Below are 20,128 nucleotides of genomic sequence, written 5' to 3'. Positions count from 1 at the left end.
GCTTAAAATGAATCAGTTGCTATTGAAAAAGTACTTATATAAAACAATGCATTTATCGCAACCATTACAAACCTGGGGCGAGAATGCAGTCGAGGCAGGAAGGTACAAAAATGCTTCATTCATCGTTTTAAATAAGTACTCTTGATGTTAAATAGCATAAAATTTATATTTTTTGGTTTTGTGTTTTCACAATTTCATAGCACGCATTCTACAGCTTGCGCGTGCAGTGAGCACTGGTGGACAGCAATCAATCGACGGTGCTACACAACGCTCGAACACCGTCGCTAGACGCTTGGCTATCTCACTGCTGACAATGATCGTTCACGCCAAGTTCACGGCGACAAATCTTTGCGTTGAAGGCTTCTTCTGCAAATATTTTCGGTTGAGACACTCGTAGGTTTGTTTCATGCGCGAACACTGTTCTCATTTCTCCTGAGAATAGTTTTGCTCCATCACTTGACCCCGTCCGACGAAAAACGCAGCGACACAGTACACGAACACACCTGCCGCTAACAGTAGGCACCAGGCTTTGGAAAACTTTTCTCGTCGTAACGTCACTTGGGAGTGAAATAAAACAATATGGAACAAACATGCAGGATGTGTGTTCGTAGCAGTCGCCTCGGGATCCTGTTTTCAGGCAAAGCGTAGCACAACACCAGCGATGCTCACTGCAATGTTCCTTCGCCAGATCACGGCTCAGAATAAACGCACGCGGCACAAATGCTGCATCGTAAGCTCGTAGTAATATTCCCGGCATGATAGACCATCACAAACAGTTCTGGAATCCCCTCTGACGAGGGGCTGAAGCACACAGCTGACGCGACCTCGCCCAGTTTGAAGTGTGGGTGGCCATCTTCTCCGTCGGCGTGCAGGCTCACCGGTCGTCCAGCTGATGACGTTAGTCCAGAGTGCGAGCCCACTGGTGGGCGCTCGTGTGCCTCTGCCTCGGAGGAGTAAACGCCCCCTTTTTTCTAAAGTTGTATCCGACTATAGGTATGTGCATGTTATAATATCCAGCCTGTCTAAGTCACTGCAAACAAAATCATTTCTTCGCATAACACGCTGCTATTTAATACTCATATTTATAGTACCTCTAAAACCACACTTCGTATACACAGACACGCTTCACAAGAAGAATGCTTCAGTTTAACGTAGATGTCAACTGGAGTTGAGTTTGCCCGTTTTTTTGTTTGGCATTGGAGTGAACACTTTCTTTCACTTTTTCGTTGATTTCACAAAGGTTATGTTTTCTTTATTTTGTTTATTTTGTCTACTAGCATTTATTTATTGCCCAATGCTATAGTAAGCTTTCCCAATTAATGCTCTGCTTTTACGCACATTTTACTGTGACCCCCTCACCACCCTTACCCAAATCCTCTTAATGGGGGCTTACATGCCAAAACCACAACCTGATTATGAGGCATGTCGTAGTGGGTGACTACGGAATAATTTGGACCACCTGGAGTTCTTTAATGTGCACCTAAACCTAAATAAACGGGTGTTTTCACATTTCCCCTCCATCGAAATGTGGCCGCCATGGCCGCGATTCGATCCCGCGACCTTGTGCTCAGCAGCCCAACACCATGGCCACTGAGCAACCACGGCAGGTACCCAAATCCTCATACTTGTAAGAGGCCTGTAAGAAATTTTGATACAAGATAATAATAATAATAATAATAATAATAATAATAATAAATAAAAGCTTCAATACCTCAAAGTGATGGTACTTCCTTTAATCTAAAAGACTTTTGAAACTTAGCCGCTATCCAATTCTCATGACGGAAGGCTTCCAAACATAAACGGGAGCAGCAGAGTATGGCTGAGTGACTGCGGAGGTGTGTGGTAGCAACAAGCAGTAATTTACATAACCAACTAAAATTTAGACGTACAATGCACAGGACTCGAGAATGCGCAAATTTTTAATTGTTTCTTGCTTACACTTTGTAGCTAGGTAGCTCCCACTTTACTGACTAGGTAACTATGTAACCTGTTTCAGCTCTTTCGTATCTAAATGCTTCTCCTGGCTTTCCTTATCATAGGTACAAAATAAAAGGAGATGCTTATACCACATGTACTCGAACCTAAGCACTTTGTTGTTGTTGTTCATGTCCACTATAAGCACAGTTGGTGAGCATCATCTGATTTGAGTCAAATATTAAATTGACACGCATATTTTCGATCTCATTCATTCTGTCTTATATCCCAGGTGTGCCTAAATTTCGGGGAAATACAGCACCTCAGTACTCTATGGTATAAAGGTTATAAACAGGGATAAGGTGAATCAGAAAGGCTGGCCAATGTTTCGATAGGAGGACATATCTTTGTCAAAGGTGGCCTCATCATTCTCAGCATGGTAGTTTTAGCGGGTTAGTAGCATGACGTCACATCCAGTTGTCGCCAGTGACGGTTGGTTGTAAAGGGAGAGACTGCAAAGAAAATGAGCACTGTTGCCTGACGGCCGTACGTGTGGTTTCTAAGACGAGGGGGCAAGTGCGGGAGAGTGAGAAAGTGGGGAAAAAGAAAAAAAGAGCAAGCAGGAAAAAATTAAGAAAACAAGAAAAGAAAAGGAAGGGCATAGGAGGGTGTTTGGGGAGCGAGAGGTTAGGGAGCATTCAGGGGTGTCGTATGCTTTTGTGGCTTTAGAAGAGTCGGTCAGTCGGTCAGTGGGCGAGTAACAAAAAAGATCAAAAATGACATCACATGAAAGAATGGCTCGAGTAGTGTAGCAGCAACGCGTCGGGTAATTTTGAAGGAGTTAAGATGCCGACAAGGAGTCCGGGGGGCAATGCACGAGGTAGCTGGAAGGCAGTGGCTTCCATCCGCTGAATATACACTGCTAATATCCCAGGGCGCCCAATAGTATCAAACAAAAACACCCCGACAGAGAGCATTTCCACATTCCTTAACCACTTCCATCATTTGAACAAGATACGCCCCACCTACTGAGAATTATGGAGGGCATTAATACTAACGGCACACTACCCCAAAACATAATTCTCGCAACTCTAGACGTCACGGTCCTGTGCACCAACATTCCAATCCACGATAATTTATCTTCGATAAAATAAACGCTGTCTAAACACAATGCACAACACTCTATTGAAGACTACTTGTCTCTCCTTGAATTAGTTCCAACACATAACTACTTTGAATTTGAGGAGAGTTACTACCTACAAATACGTAAGGCAAGTATGGGTACGCCTTTTACACCAACCTATGCGAACATATTTATGGGGACTGTAGAAACAGATTTCCTATCACGCTGCACAGACAAGCCACACACCTACCTATGATACATAGATGACATATTCATAATATGGGGACATGGTCTAGACAGTCTAGATAAATATGCAGCATCTCCAAATTATTTTCACCCAACAATAATATTCAAATCAGAATCATCAACGCAGCACATAAATTTTCTGGACACAACAATATACATTAACAATGGGACACTAAAGACAACACTTATAGGAAACCTTTTGACAAACAACAGTACCTAGAATATACGAGCCACCATCCCAGACGTAAACAGAGCATCTTTAAAAGCCAAACCACACAACTACATCGCATTTGCGTTGAAAACCAAGACTACATAGATAGACTCCATCATCTTAAAGAAACCCATTAAAGAAATCATTAAAGAAACCGCATTATCAATCCCTCTTGGACTTCATTAAGTCAGCAAATCTTTTTTCATTCATTTAATCATCCTTATTCACCCCCATCACATACCCTTGTATGCCCTGAGGCATTTATCCTCGCATTAAAAAAAAAAAGGAAACCCTATCAAACAGGAACCACCCAAACAGTGCCCTTCAAAAAGCCTACACCGATGCAACCAAACTTGATCGAGTCAAGGTCCTTAAGCCCCGCCCTAGGATCACAAGAACAACAACGCCTCTTACTGCTAAATTCTCAAACACACTCCCAAACGTGAACAACATCTTCAGTAAATACTACCAAATGCCCACCCGCGACGAGAAACTTAAGATTTTTCCCGATCCGCCCAGAGTAGCATACAGATGCAGCACTAATTTTAAGGATATTCTTGTGCAAGCCAAACTAAGGACAAACACAAAGCATCCAGTCTCTGTGGCCACCTCAGGTGCTACATATGCAAAAATATTTAATTTACTACTACAGTAAAAAAGTACAGCGTTGAATTACACAAGGTAACTTTGGGTTCCACCTCCACATCAAGCAACGTAGTCTACTGTCTGAAATGTGCCGCTTGTAGCAAACAATGCTGTATTTACTCGCATAATGATCGCATTTCTTTCGTAAAAAAAATTGACGCAAATTCAGGGGTGCGATGATTACATGGGTTAAATTTCCCGCCGCGAAAAGAAAACGTTTTTTTTTTTTTTTTCATCTTCCCACGTAAAGAAAACTTTTTTTTTTTCATCGCGCGTTTGCTGCGGGATGACAACAGGTCAACAAATAGGCAGCTGCCGTTGTAACAGTGTCAGACACCAAAACAAACATTGTAGCCGGAGCAGCAAGCCGAACGCGCCGAATGAGATTTTTTTTTCTTCTTGTGAGTACACTATGCGCACTGAAATAGTTTTTTCCGTATCAGTAATGAACAATATATAGTTAATATCGGTAAGTATGCGGCCATAACGTAGCCATGTCTACCTTGAGAGGACAGAAACAGACAGGCGTGCTTAGCTGCCAGTGACATAGAAACACATGGCGGGCTTTCTGTGGAAACTGCGGCATTTGTCTTCACTACTATCCTGACACGGCACGTTTCCGCTAAGGGTGGGCAAATATCTTAGCTGTGTTACAAGCGTCAGCGTATGAATAGGGTACACTTCTAACGTATCAGTGTAAACGTGGCTACTATCGTTGCCGCTCGCAATTTCTTGCGTGCCCACGAGCGCAGACGAGAAGAATCGAAAGGCGGCTTTTTTGTTGTTGTTGTTGACCACAACCATTATAAAGCCTACACATAATAAAGGCAAGTTTGGTTGTAGCTTTTTTTTTTGTCATGGAAGTGTGGAAAGTGATGAAAGGAATAAAATCTGCTTAATCTGCTTACCATCTGCTTAAGAATGTGGTGCGTGCAGACCGCTTGGTTTGTCTTGAAGAGTCGTTCACGTAGCATGCGACAGATGGTAAGTGCGATCATTATTAGCTAGACTAGGCACACAACATATCGCTGCGGCAAGTTCGGGCGCGATCATTACACGGGAAATAAAAACAATCGAATTTCGACGGCAAAATTCAGGGATGCGATCATTACGCGAGTGCAATCATTATGCAAGTAAATAAGGTACATAGGGGAGACTGGACAACAAATTCATACAAGACTCAACGGACACCGCACAGATACAATACACCATTTACCTAAAGCAGTAGCCAGTGACTTCAATGAACTTGTTCATATATTCGACAAAGCAAGGCTCTATTACTACAAACCAATTTCCACTCACCTCGCGAGAGGAAGTATACGAAACCATACCTCATACACACACAAGTTTAAATGCCTACACCTGATAGGAGTTAATCTGGCACGTGGACACTTAGAATCGCTTAAAGCTGTAACTTAAATCTGAAATTTTCATATCACCAACCAAGGCACAAAACACATTATGCCACTAGCTAACCTTAATTCTTAACTTACCTACTCCTCCATTTCCATACACACCTGCCCCCTCCCATTTTTACTCATGTCACCCTCCTATTTGTTAATCCGGTTTTGGTCCACCCCCCCTTTCTTTTGGCTGGTATTTTTTTGTGTGTTCTTTTTTTCTTTTGAACACCCTCACCAATGCATTCCAAAGTCCCAGATGCCAGGATACCTTTTTAGGTGCCTCAGTCACACACGGTGTTGCCATTTCCGTATACCGCCGTGACGGCGCCTACGTTGGGCTACTGGGGCTAATGTCGCTTGAAAGACTAAGCCACTGCCTTCCAGCTACCTCATGCATTGCCCCCCAGACTCTTTGTCGCCATCTTAATTCCTTCAAGATTACCTGACGCATTGCTGCTACGCTACTCAAGTCATTTTTTCAAGTGATGGTTTTATTTTTTTGTCTTTCTTGTTACTCGTGCAATGACTGGCTCTTCTAAAGCCACAAAAGCATGCCTCCAACAACAACCCCGAATGCTCCCTAACCTCTAGCTCCCCAACACCCTCCTATGCCTTTCTCACGTCTTTTCCTGTTTTTTTGTTTTTCCCCGCTTGGTCCTTTTTTTTTCTTTCCTCCCCCTTTTTTCCCCTCCGCCTTCCCACTCTCCCGCTCATGCCCCCTTGTCTTAGAAACCACACTTACAAACATCAGGTGACAGCACTCATTTTCTTTGCAGTCCCTCCCTTTACGAGCCGCCACCGACAACAACCGCACGTGATGTCACTCTACCAACCCGTTGAAACTAACATACCGAGGATGACGAGGCCGCCTTTAACAAAGATAGGTCCTCCTATCGAAACATTGGCCATTCTTTCTGAGGCACTTTATCCCTGTTTATAACCTTTATGCCATAGTGTGCTACTCCATCTGTCAATGCCATTCTTGATATTGGAGCACCTCAGCACTGTATTTCTATACAGACTATTAAGGCCTTCAGAGGTGCTTGAAAGAGAGCTCTAGATTATGTTCGACTATGCAAGGTCTGTCAGTGGCTGTAAAAATATCAGTAGACAAGCATTTTTTATTCATCCATTGCACACAAGAAACCAACGAAAGCCCACCTCATGCTGCTACAGTTCGTTACAGGTTTCAACAGACCTCAAACAGAATTGCATCACAAGCAAAGCCATGAAATGATGCTAAGCCTGCCAAAAATTTATACTACATCCACAATGTGGTAGTGGCAACAGTGCCGAGGAGATAAGACATGGGCCTCACCACTGGTCCTTGAGAATGTCCAGGCATATAGCACCTGTCACTGAGCTGATGTTTGGATGCCAAATTTTTGTAATGAAGCGAACCTGCATCAAGAAGAGGTCAATAAAAGCAAGCAAGAGGTCAAGAACACCGCGTGTATAACAAACTGACACAACCCCGTATTCTAGAATGCTCTTCCACTGAACACTCTGCCTCAACTCAAGAAAGTCGATGGCAGCGCCACTCCTAAACAAAAACGGTCACTGCACTTCACCGATACTCCTCGGCGATTCTCAAGAAGTGTAGTGTCGTTTACGATCAAGGGGCAGCACTGTGCTCAACTCGGTCAAGTGGAGGAAGAGCTTCAAGTTGAGGATCATTTGAGAATACGAGGGACAGTCTCTTTATTACCATCTTTATTCTACTTTAAGATTGCAGTTAGATGCAAAAAAAGCATTTTGATCTTTTGCAAAGGCAACTTAAGAAAAACAAAGTAAAGCTGCTAAGAGAGAGCATTTCTTTCTTTTTACATGCAAAGACTTTGGCTAGCCTTAAAGGGCCCCTCATCAGGTCTGACCATTTTGAGCTAACAAGCGCAGTGCACACAATGCGTGCTAACGATTGTGTCTGCCAATTATTACACCGCTATGTGCCACAAAACAAGCTGAAATTTCAAGCCAAATGCCATGCGCCCTTCTCCTACGGGAGCCGTGCTCCTAGACAGAAAGTCAACGTCAGTCGCGCAAGTGCACCTACGTAAATGGCAGCGCTGTGACGTCACTCACAGTGACACATGACTTAAGGATTATTCAACGCAACATCAGTGTTTTGTTTGGTCTGTTGCTTCAATAGGTGAATTAATGTTTAGAGAAATAATAAAACATACAAACCGAATGACTGTGTCTCTGTTTTACTTCGTACCATAGCAAGGGGGATGTACTCAAGCTTCACCTGCTTGTTCCTATGTCATGCAGTTGTGCGTGCAAAGAATGAAACTATGTCATTTTGTACCGTGTTTCAGTGCACAATTGTGCTCTTTCATCCACTCGTGTCTACCTCAGTGTTCATGTGGTACTGACTTATCATATTGCTGGCTAGTGTGGTGCCCGTAAAGATGTCGCAATATCCTCCATGCGATAAGGAATCCATGAGCCAGGCGAGCCTCTCCAAACGTGCATGCACTGAAGGAGCCATTTCGCAGAAGCAGCCAGACAACAATGCAGGTGTTCTCATGTAGAGCGCCCGTGATCGTGCACAGAGAGAAATGAAACAAATGCAGCGCAAGATTGTCACCGAAAGTGTGCTGTGCAGCAAGAATGCAAGAAAAAAAAAAAAAAAGACTGGGGCCGTGATGTGTACATGACTCGATCCTCCGGCTCTGGTACGGGAGAACGCAAAGAAGGAATTTTGTTTGCAGAGTGTAGGTGGGGCAAGTGGCGAGAGTGGCAATGTTGGCAGTGACGCTCACTTCCTGAAATCATGAGTTTGCAACACTACAAATAATTATATCTCAGCCAATAATTAACTAATTTGAAAATTTCTTGTGGTAGAACTCTCTCTAGAGGACATGTGACAACTTCCAGCATATAACCAAAATTTGCTATGTGGCCTGATAGGGGCCCTTCAATGAAGACCTCACCACGCACCATTGAAAATTTTGGTAACACAACGGGAGTTGTGAAACGCCATCTAAGCAGCATTTTACCAACAAATTTTTTTTCATATTGGTTCATCATTGGAGGAGCTAGAAGAAATTGAACCTAAATGTAAATTAAGTTCTGAGGTCTTACATGCCAAAACAATACAATTATGAGGCACGCTGTAGTGGGGGACTCCACATTAATTCTGACTACCTACGGTTCTATAACATGCACCCAATGCACAGAACATGGGCTTTTTTGCATTTTGCCCTGATTAAAATGTGGCCACCATGGTCAGGATTTCATCCCATGCCGTGGGACTTAGCAGCGCAACACCAAAGCCACTACGTCACCACAGCGGGTAAAATTGAACTTCCTGTTATGCTACCACCAGGAGGCAAACGTCACTGTAAGCACAGACACTCTTTCCCTTTGCCCTGACTAACATTCACAAGCGGCGTTCTCTCCCTGCTTTCTCCCATGTCGGAGCCTAGGGACGATGTCAGGTTCACGTGATGAGCCCCACCTGCATTAATTTTTTTCTTCTCTTCCTTTCCTGCTACGCAGCGCATTTACAGTGCGAGCATTGCACCTTCCATATTGGATGATTAAGAAAAGTGACATGTCATGGAGAGTGACGTCGATAGCAGTGCGTTACACGATAAGGCAGGCATTTGTGCATTGTTTGACCTTGATGCTCTGGCTAGGAGAAGCTCCATTGTGAGGGAGAGTGCATGGCATTTGGTGCAACATTTCAGCTGTTCTCACGGCGCACAGCGCTGTAATACTTAGCAGAGATAATCATCAGCAGGTGAAGTATGCGCTGCACTTATTTGTCTAAAATTGCCAAACCTGGTGAGGGGCCCTTTATCACCAGCACAAACCGTTATTGAGGCATTAAGCAGTGCCTCATCTGAACCTTGGGTGGTATTCTGCAAGTGTACACCTATTGGACATGTCCAATTTGTCTGTTGTTAAGTTCTGATTGGCTGGGCTGCGGTACGTGTCAGAAGGAGACAAGTGCCCCCAGCCGAACAGCACTTTAGCAGCAGTCGAAATGCGCATGTCCACTAGGTAAGCACAGAATACCCGCCTACTGAATACACACATTGGTGCCCCACTCAACCGTCAATATTTCAAAAAATATTTCCAAAAAATCCACAGATTTGTTGACAAATTAATTTCAAGCAAATGCTCAATTTATTATTGTTTGTGGTACAAGACGAAACATGGTGCACATGTTTAACCACTACCATTTTGTTCCTACATATATTTTTCCAATTTATTAGCAGCGTGTTCATTTGGGCTAGTTGGTACATCTTGTCACACAGTGGATTTCTTCATAAGCGTGACACTTTTTGTTCTTGCCTCTCTGTGCATCTGCTGGATATGTGTAATGCCAGTTTCCTTCTTCAGAGATAAATTAGTTGGAAGTGTGCATCTGTCCACGTCATTTCTGTAGTCTGTGTCCTTATTGCTGCACCACAATTGTGGTCAGAAACATGCATCAACTAGCACAGTTAAGTAGTTTTATTATAACCTCTCAAAATTTGACAACAAGCACTGCTAAGTGGAGATGGAATGATTACAGTAACGAGTGCGCTTAAATGTTGCATCAGACATTTACAAAATGCAATGTTAGGGTAGGCGTTCACAACGGCTGACATGCGAGAATAAACCAATAATTTCACACCTTGACTACAACCAATATGCAAATGCAATGTGCAGTGACCTACTTCTTAGCCTTACTCATATAAATTGAGCTATTCTGAGTCAAATCTACAGTCAGCTTCTACAATACTGTAAGATTACAAAATTCTAAAGTAATTCTCTACACCCTTTTTTCTTCTACACATCTTCCTGAAATATTGAACCATAATCTGTTAATACCAAACTTCCCGCAGACTATGGTGCACTGTTTTCAGGCTTTCTGGTTTGAGCCAAACACTCGAAGCCCATATTTATCTCTACACTTAATACTCCTACGACACCTTGATTAACAGTATGCATAGTGTCTGGTGTTAGCAATCATGTCCTAATCAACCTTTTCCACCAAAACATTTGTTAACGTGCCTTGCATGAATGGAGCGGTCGGCTATGAAATGTGCCAGAGCCTCGAAGACTTCCCTTTCTTTTCTTCATTCCTACTGCACTCAAAGCAGTACCTCTGCACAACAATGTCCAACTCTGATATCACTTCATTCTGCCACTAAATCTATGAGGCCACAACATCAGCACAATGCTGCCCTCCCGCCTCACACCCCCTCCCCTTTAGAATAACCCCACCTATATATACTGTGGCGAGGAAAGCATATGTCGCCTTGAAGAAGACAAGTCCACTTGTCGAAACGTTGGCTCCTGCATTCACCTTGTTCACGTTTTGCTCATTACAGTAACAGAAGTTGGTTTTCAGAAGTTGGTTCAGCCAAAAGTGCAGCAAGTCGCAACGTCCAAAGAAATCTAGCCCATGGCACCACATTTATCCAGCATGAATAAACGGCAGGGAGTTTTGACATAATAGTTCTGCGAAAATCCGCAAGGTGGAGAGAAGTAATTAAATAAAGAGAAAATCGGACATCCACCCGTTCGTAGCAATTGCTACAAAGGAAACCCATACGGGTTCCTCGTAAGAAAAGCCTCGCAGTTGAAGAAAAATTCATTCCGGTCCGGGACTCGAACCCTGGACCACCGCCTTTCCAGGGCAGCCACTCTACTATCTGAGCTAACCAGGCAGCCAGCAGATGGTAGGGCGAAGTCGAATTTGTCGACAACTCGAAGCACAGGCAAGAGTTTTGACATAATAGTTCTGCAGAAACTTGTGTGGAAAATTGCTACGAACAGGTGGATGTCTAATTTTCTCTTTAATGGCAGGAATTTCAAAAGCCTTGTACAACAGAGCAGGTGGTGATCATGGGCTTCCTTCTCACTGCGTGCAGTCGAACGTGATATGAAAATTTGGAGGATGCTTAAGCTTCGCATTTAAGAGTTTCAGCCTTCAAAGATCCCTGACAGCTTCTCATGCTTCCCGGCAATCGGAGTGTATGTAACCGTAATGTTTACCTGGAAACGCTTGCCGCGAATGCTATACACAAAGGCAAGCTTTGTGGTGGAACCAAGGCATCTTGCGTGGGCTGCGATGCAGCAGAGTCGAGCGCCAGGTGGAATTATTGCAAGGAATTGGGCGCGCCGCTCCGTGGCCCTCAAGACACCCACCGCGCCGGCGCGCGCAGAATGACAGAGGTCGCGGCCAGTTTGTGTATGTGAAGGGGTTTCTTTGAGTTTTCGCCTAACAGAATTACGTTTTCTCATATAGTCAAATTACAAACCAAGAGCTATCATGTCTGTAGGTTGTGTGCAAGTCGTAGTTTACGATTTTTCTACGTATTTTAGCTTGAGAAATTCAATTAGTTCAGTCAATTCCTTGCATAATATGGAAGGCCTGAGCATACGTGGTTCAAAAAATCTTTTTGCTGAAACGTCTGATGCCGGATTTTTTTGCGACACGGGCTCCTTAATGCTATCGTGTTAATAAACATCGACACAGTGAAGCAATTCTAAAATGTTTCTCGCCAATATCAGTGTGTAATGAATATATGTTTACAATGAATACCAGATATGGTGAAGGTATTTTTGTGCTGGATGTGACTTTGTTATGGAGTCAGAGGTCTTTACGGCAGCATTGTCTAGCAACTACACCAGTTTATTTGAAATGCTCAGGGCCCCTTTTATAAAGTCTCTGAGTTGTTACTGCTACCACGAAGTTTACCACCTTTATTTTCCCACAATTATGCCACCTCCTTGCAATTAGCGTTGTGTAAAACGCAGCAACAACAAGATTTTATCTTCCTGAGCAAGGCAGAAATCTTCCTTGTTTGTTTTTTAACACAGGGCTTGGGTTCTGAAGTGCAAGTCCCACAATCACTGATAACAAAACAAATATGCAGGGTGTTTCTCTCTTCATGCCAAAAGATAGTATCCATGCTTTAATGTAGTTGGCAAAAATGAACTGTGAATGCGAAAACATCATGTTATCACACTTACCTGAAGTTCCATACAATGAATAATTTTATTTTTATGCATCTTAAATATGGAGAAATTCTACGCCATGCATATAAAGCTAAGATGGACTCCTAAGCTACGCTTCAAAAATATTCAGAAAGATCAGTTTTACTGTCAGGGGAGTCTTTGTAAGCCAGACAAAATGTAAAAACAAATGATGTGCTTGAAGCTTTCACACTATGTCCTCACGATGGCATGAGATTTCAACACTGTCTATTAAGGACTAGTTAATAGTTTTTTTTGATAAATGGGATTGCAACAAATTCTAAAGCAACCACGAACTCAAAGTGGTTTTTCAGAGCATCTTTTTTCTCACAAGAACGGCCAAATTTTAAAGAGACATTGAAATCCATGTCAACACACTTATGCACTGACACTGCAGTCTAGGCGCAAAAATTGAACAGGTGGAAGCTCTGGCCATCATTGTATTAGCTAGTACCTACTAACTACCTTCCCACCAAATAACTGCAAATAGTCTTCAAAAATTGCATTATCCATCATTAACTGGTTTAGTGTTGTTCTTTAGTAACCATGTAACAAAGTTTGGTATGTGTGCCTGCAGCTATACTGAATTAATGTCCAGCCTGCAGTCTTATGATACAGCAAGGTACTGCTGCAGCAGACATACCTTAGGTGGGTTGAACGGGTACGTCTCGGGGACATGGATTTCCAGGACAAAGGTGCCTCCTTCATAGGGTGTGTCTGGCGGGCCTGCTATCTCACCACGAAGCTCTGTATAGTTGTCATTCACCAGCTCTACTTTGATGGCACACTTGGCAACCTGCACAACAAGAAATTAAGGGCCTGCATCAACACACAAAATGCCAGGGGAAGCGCAGAAATGCTAAATGCAAAAATAAACACTATCAAATGAATGACAGAAAAGAGAAACCCTCAGTAAGCACAAAGCAAAAATGACATGTGAGAATTTATTTATTCCAACTACAGCCAACCCCCTCCAGTGTGTACTATGTCAAGGTGTTGCGATAAAAAAATTACAAAGAACTGTGACATAAAGGGCCTAACTTTGTCTAAAAGTATTTGAGCAAGCATTGCATATATCAAGTGAAAACATGCACATTGTAAATGTGCACGTGCGAAAGTCAACATGAAAGCAAAAACATGCGAGAACACTTATGTGCACGCAAGGACACCAAGGCAACCTCAAGAGACCAACAACTGGCCAGAACTACTTAGAACACTATGATGGAAGTTTGAAGCTGTCCTTTTATGGCGACCAAATCTGGACAGAGAAAGCTGCACAATACCCAAAAGGAGCGATGCTCTGCGACAGTACTTTTCTAGCAAGCAGGTACACACGACCCCAAATTGCTTCAGAATGAAGCTGCAACCAAGGTATATGTACTTTTTATAATCACTCATAATTATTTATGCGTATTTTTTAATTTTGTTCGAAATTATTAGACTCGGTAGCACAGATTTCGGGTGCAGTGTTTGTGGCACAGTAGTCATTCACTGAGCAGCGAACACTCAGAAGCGCCACAGTTTGCAGCAAACTTGAACTTTAAAAAAAAAATTATGCGTAAATATTTTCTGAGAGTTTTCACTTATCCTTCAGGCATGAGCCTTTGATTGCTCTGGAAAACTATAGACGTCGAGAAGTGAACCCTCTTCGTTTACTGGTGAAGCTGCGCGCGCTTACGACGGGAAAGTAGGCCCGAAAGACATGGACAGAAGGACACACACAGGCCCTTGTGTGTCTCACTTCTTCCTTCTGCCCACTTTAACATTCCAAATGTCGAAGCAACTAGCCCAGGCTTTCATCCTGGGGGGGGGGGGGGGGGCGCATTGCGTGGTTCTTCGTGCGTCTAATCCACGTGCAGTAACATCCGGTCCACTGACACCTTCGAACGGAATAGAAGTCAAGAAGTAAGCGCAGGAAAAAACGTGCGGCGTTCGCGCGCATACAGGACACTGCCAGTGACTCGCACGACGACCTTGGAGCACGACGCTGGCTTCTCTCGCGGCTCTGCAAGACAAACTCACGTGCTCGAGCCCGCAGACGCCTTCACAGCGCACCACGCTGCCACCCTCGCAAGTCATGATCAAGCCAGTTCTTACACTCCTTCGGCTGAAATTAAGCGAGGCGTGTCAGAGGGGCAGCAACGGCTACGTAATTAGCTCCCGACGTCTGCAACGAAGTAATACAAAGGATAGGTTCCTCAAGATGCGACAAATAGCTATTTCGCCGCCCTCAGTACTTACATAGTGCCAATCGATAGGCTTTCTGGGGCATACTGAGAATGACACCACAAAAATACACGCCTACCGCGACTGCGCGTCGTCGATTTCCAGGTTAATTTGCGCACAGGTAGAGAGATCGAAGCTTTCTCAATGCGACACAGCATCAGACACTGAACAGGTTCTGGGTTCTTTAAGCGCTTTGAATACAAACCTGCAACGCGGTGCTATATGTAACTTGCGCATAACTCTCTTCGCGATAACCGCCCGGTGAATGCGGTGAATAGCAGAGTACCGTATTCAGATAAAAATGCCAAGAGCTTCGAAAATGCAACGACAACGCTCGTCATCGGCGCTCACCAAGGCTGCTCACCTCTTCACTTTTGACGACTTCCTTAAATTCCCTTTTTATTCTCTGCACGGCGATGTTAGCCATCGTATCGTAGAATCCATATATGTTTTAGGTTAGAGCTAAAATCTTCTAAGGTGTGAAGCAACTCAGCTGGATCGGCTGGGTTGACGGCCTTCGCCGACGGCCATTAACAAAACCCGAAAGAGACGGCAATCCTAGCAATGCAGTGCGCGGAAAGCTCAAGATTTTATCGTACAAATAACTACTTATTTATTTAATAAATTTTAACTTTCGCTCTCCAGTTTGCTTTTTTTTATTTATTGTAAGGATTTCTTCTCGCCTTTTTTTTCTACGTGCATAAGTTTCAGTTTTGATATTCAGGCACCTGCTTGATGCTTCGACAGTGTACTTTACTGTTTTTTATTCCTTTTCCTCATTTATGAAGTGCTTTGATTATTTCTACATATTTATTGTCCTAATCAGTGGTCATCGTAGCGATATAGGTACGCGCACATACATTCGCGTGTCACCTCTGTTATTAAATGTGTCCATCATATTATATATAGATGTGTGTGTGTGTGTGTGTTATTTTAATAATACGTCTTGTGCTAAATTACTCTGAGACGGACATCACTTGCACGAGAAATCATAATTGTTATTGAATTAACAGAGTTTCGTTAATTACCTTCTAAATAATTACTTCAACGCATATGTTCCGATCCACGAATTGTAGCCGGTGGTTTCGAAATTCATATCCACTTGGAACGAATTCTCAGAGTAACACGTTTCGAGATTATTATAATAGCTTTTCTATAGACCGTTTTTTCGTAGGCGCCGCCATATTGTGAACGCAGTGGCGCCGCCTATGAGCAGCGCCATACTGGCTTGGGTGAAAGCGGTCTTTTGCATGGCAGGTATACGCTCTCCGGAAGGTTCTGGCGTTTGTTTTCGCGGTCGTGCGAAAATATGGCTGTATACAGGCCAAAAAGGCAATGCCCTAGCACACAGCTTATGTATGTATCGCGCTGGCTCACCAACCGCAGTGATTGCTGTGTTGAGCAGCGCCATGGGCCCCATGCAGCAAGGCTAGCGTAGATATATGGTAATTTCAAGCATACTAGACTTGAAATGCGCGAGAACGATGCCAGTGTATCACAAATATTTTATAGCGCCTGCCGCTCAGATGTTCCGTGGTTGCCTTAGGTTGGCCGTGCACGAGCATGCGCTCTTATGTTTTGTGTTTTACTCCCTACGCCAATCGATCAGACAGTGAGCTGATTTACTATTTAATGCTGGTAATACAGAGACGCCGGTTTTTATTGTTGAATTAAAATCGATATAAGCAAAATAGTAAACAACACATACACGCACCGCGACTGATAATGCGCGTACACCGCGGCTGATTATGCGCGTCACATTTTTGCGCCCTCAAGACACATTTCTGCCTACAGTAGTTACCGATGCACCGAAAGGCTTCCCTGACGACCTTATATGAACGGACATTGCGTAAATTTCACAAAGTAAGATCTAAAACATCTCGAAATCGTTCCGCAGCATGCGACAGCTATACTTTCAAGCAGCGCCGCGCCGGATCGCCCAAGCCAGAGAGGAGGAAAGGCTCTCCGTGCGCCCTATCCTCCTTGCCCGATGAAACGGTCTATAGCCAGACTCGATACTGTGTCGTGACGTCACGACACAGTATATGTGGGAGCACGGAGGAAGGAAACTCAGGAGAGGCCCCGACGTCACTCTTTGTGAAGCGAAAGTGAAGACGGAAGTTGGCGTTGCTCATGGCGTTGCTCCGCCTATCGGGCCAGCTCTCCTCTCTTGTTTACATTTCTCGCGAAACCACGCCGCCACGGAGGAAGGAAACTAAGGAGAGGCCCTACCCCCTCCGCGCGCTAGGAGAAAAGTGTGGCGGAAATGACGTAGTAGGTTCTCATTTTTTTGCTGCTTTTTTATTTTTTTGTTGTATAGCCACGCCTTTTGGGCCACAATGGCGGCGTTGTTATGGTTTTGAGCGCTCACACGCGTTGCTCTGGTAGGTTTCGGGCCGTGGCAAAGGCGCTGAATGGGCGGGTTTGCGTTAGTCACCGTGTCTTGTTGCGCTGTGTTACCTGCACCGTGCTCTGCCAGATGTTGCGCGAGCGCGCGCGCTCCGCGCGCGACACCACGCGCAGCGCGGCGTGGTTTCGCGAAAGATGTAAACAAGAGAGGAGGGTGGCCCAAAAGGCGGAGCATCGCCATGAGCAACGCCAAATTCCGGCTTCACTTTTGCGTCACAAAGAGTGACGTCAGGGCCTCTCCTTAGTTTCCTTCCTCCGTGCACGCTGCGCTGCGCGCAACCGTCCTGCTCGGACCCGCGCGCTCCGCAGCAATACTAAACAATCGTTAGCACGTTAGCATGATTCCGCCAAAGAGGGCAAAATTTCCCGCGGATATTCTTTCGTCCGTCGCCATTGCCGTGGCGCGGTACATTGCGTACAGCGTTGCATGCGCGTTCATTTCACGAACTTTAGTTCCTCCTGTCCCACCTGGCCACAGCAACATCCGGTAGAGCACGGTCCAGATAACGCAGCGCAACAAAACACGGAGACCAACGCAAACCTGCCCGCACGGCGCCTTTGCCACGGTACGAAACCTACGGAGCAACACGTGTGAGAGCACAGAACAATAACAAAGCCGCCATTGTGGCCCGAAAGGCGGGGTGGGCGGGGCCACTACAGCAAAGAAATAAAAAAAACAGCAAAACAAAGGAGAACCTACGACGTCATTTCCTCCACACTTTTCTCCTAGCGCGCGGGGGGGGGGGGGGTAGGGCCTTCCTCAGTTTCCTTCCTCCATGTGTGGGAGCAAGACAATGCCACGTTTTCACACTCGCTCCGGGTCGCTCGGTCGTCCGCTGCTACATCAGCCCTCACAGCGAGTAGCAGCCTACGGTTCAACCACACAAGCCAGAGCGAGCATGAAAACGTCGCCATGTCGCAATGTCCTATTGGCGTCGAGGAGTTACGGAGTCGCCATCTATCGGAAGTGCCTCGCTGGCGTAGTATGAGGGATCACGTGGCACGCTCCTCATAGGTTTTGCTGTCAGCGCTCACTGAAAACACCACGCGCGAGCTCTCCCGGATATTTCTGTAAGTACTTTTGAAACGAGAGAAGTTTTTTACTGTCTAAATAATAATCTTGGGCAAACTGAAAGCACAGAATCGTTTACAGACGCTATGTCTCTTTACCGAATACGTACAGTGAACGCCACTGCGCGCGGTCGCCACGATGGAGTCTCCCGAACCGGCTTCTTGCGTGAAAGGTAGGCAAACGCTGAGAGTAGAGTATGAGAAATATGTCCTTATAGTGTTTGTATAAATAAATGGAGCCTAATAGAATGAAGCCTCAATGCAGCGATCGCACAGATTCGCAGCGACCGACTGCGCGTCTGCATGCTTGTCCGCGCACTGTTTCGCTTTCACCGCGTGCGCGTTTTCGCACCGTGCCATGCGCTTTAGGCCGCAGAATATGAGCATTTGACAGTATACAAGCAACCATTGTTGCGTGGGCGCTATCAGAGCTATTCAAAAATACTTTCATTGTAGAGGCTTCGACGCCTACGGGGACTGTGATGTGCCGTCGCGACGATTCAATATTTTTTTTTCTAAATTCTTGGACGTTTCAATATTACTTCTCGAGTTGCGCCGCAATGTATGTTTATCGGCGTTCTCAGCGTGCGATTTCCCGCTGCTTCTTTTTTGGTAATCCAGTGCATTAATCCATAACCCAAACATGACCATATGCCATGCTTGTTTTTATGTGCTTCTTACCACTCCCTTTCCACTCCAGTGAACTTGCCAGTATCTATAGCATCGACAAGTTCATAGACCAAACCGTAATGACATTAGTCGGGCAGCGGACTCGGGCGAGCGTCTCAGTGCGCATTTTCCGAACATCGCATACAAGGCGGCGTCGCAGAAATCTTTCTCGCGTCTGTGCTTGCTGCATAACCCAGTTGTAGCCGATGACCGTTTGCCAGTTTTATGTTTCGCGAGCCAAGCTTCACGCAGCGTCTTGTCCTGCGGCTACTGACACCGGGCTCCATTGCGTATGTCCGGCACTGCGGCACCGAGCAGAAGCCTACCATGTTGCGCGTCTTCAAAGGCAGCCACTACCTATTGTAGTGCTTTCAAGCGTTGTAAAGGAGACACTCGAAGCGGGAAAATCTCGCCACTAAATGAGGACCGCAGCGTACGAGGGAATTTAAACTCTCGTTTTCAGGTCGCTTCGGCGCTCCCGAAGCAGCCGACATGGTCGCTATGTCCACGTGATCCCTCCTAGCACGTCATGCCGACGGTGGCGCCAGCTTTTCCAGTGGTGGAGCTCGAGGCCAATTCCAACGTGACCATATACTGTGTCCTGACGTCACGACACAGTATACACTCCTGAGAAACGAAACAGAAACTAGCTGTAGAAAAGCTATTATGTTAAATTATTTACGGAGCTTTGGGGCTCGTCGCTATTTTTCCTCTGTTTTAAAGATGTAGGCCTTCATTTAATGCAATAATAGTAATAATAATAATTAGTCGAAAATATAATGTCAGTACCCCTTTAAAATGCGACCCGATATAGTTGTGTAATAATAGCGAAGAAGTAAGACTGGTACATCTCATGTGGCTCCACTACTGTCTTTCGGAGCGTCTGTGCTTGGGCACTCACACAGGAATGTATGCTTCGCCTTAGAAAAATTTATTATTGAATCAAACCGATTTCATTGATGACCGCATTATTCTTTTCATTCCTCCTCTATTCCCTCATTTATATATTATAGATAATTATTCTTTTTCCTCTTCATAGCATGACATTCTACTGAACTCTTTCAATTTTTGCTCGCCTATATTCATGCAACAAAATTATAGATTTTTACCTCCATTTTCTGAACACATAAGCAAAGTCTGCCCGACTCTTGGCCAATCCCTGCGAGTGGGTAAGCGCCAAACTCATCAAGGACATCATCATCATCATCATCAAAAGGAGTGGGTGTTCAC

At 44.7% G+C, this 20,128-nt stretch overlaps 1 protein-coding gene across 1 annotated transcript in view; it reads right to left on the bottom strand.

Annotated features, from left to right (window-relative positions):
• Ubc4 (ubiquitin conjugating enzyme 4) overlaps nucleotides 1–15,296 on the bottom strand; it is a 36,281-nt gene extending 20,985 nt beyond the window's left edge. Inside the window, exons 1-3 of the mRNA XM_050182817.3 lie at nucleotides 15,114–15,296; nucleotides 13,167–13,319; nucleotides 6,861–6,943 (exon numbers count right to left, since the gene is read on the bottom strand). Coding sequence (XP_050038774.1) covers nucleotides 6,861–6,943; nucleotides 13,167–13,319; nucleotides 15,114–15,176 — 299 coding nt within the window. The 5' untranslated portion in view covers nucleotides 15,177–15,296. The remainder of the gene's footprint in view (nucleotides 1–6,860; nucleotides 6,944–13,166; nucleotides 13,320–15,113) is intronic.
• Nucleotides 15,297–20,128: the final 4,832 nt, after the last annotated feature.

Source organism: Dermacentor andersoni, chromosome 4 (genome assembly GCF_023375885.2).
Source record: "Dermacentor andersoni chromosome 4, qqDerAnde1_hic_scaffold, whole genome shotgun sequence".
In the NCBI taxonomy this organism is placed as follows: domain Eukaryota; kingdom Metazoa; phylum Arthropoda; class Arachnida; order Ixodida; family Ixodidae; genus Dermacentor; species Dermacentor andersoni.
The sequence above is the reverse complement of the archived record's forward strand: the minus strand, read 5'-3'. Positions and strand labels throughout refer to the sequence as shown.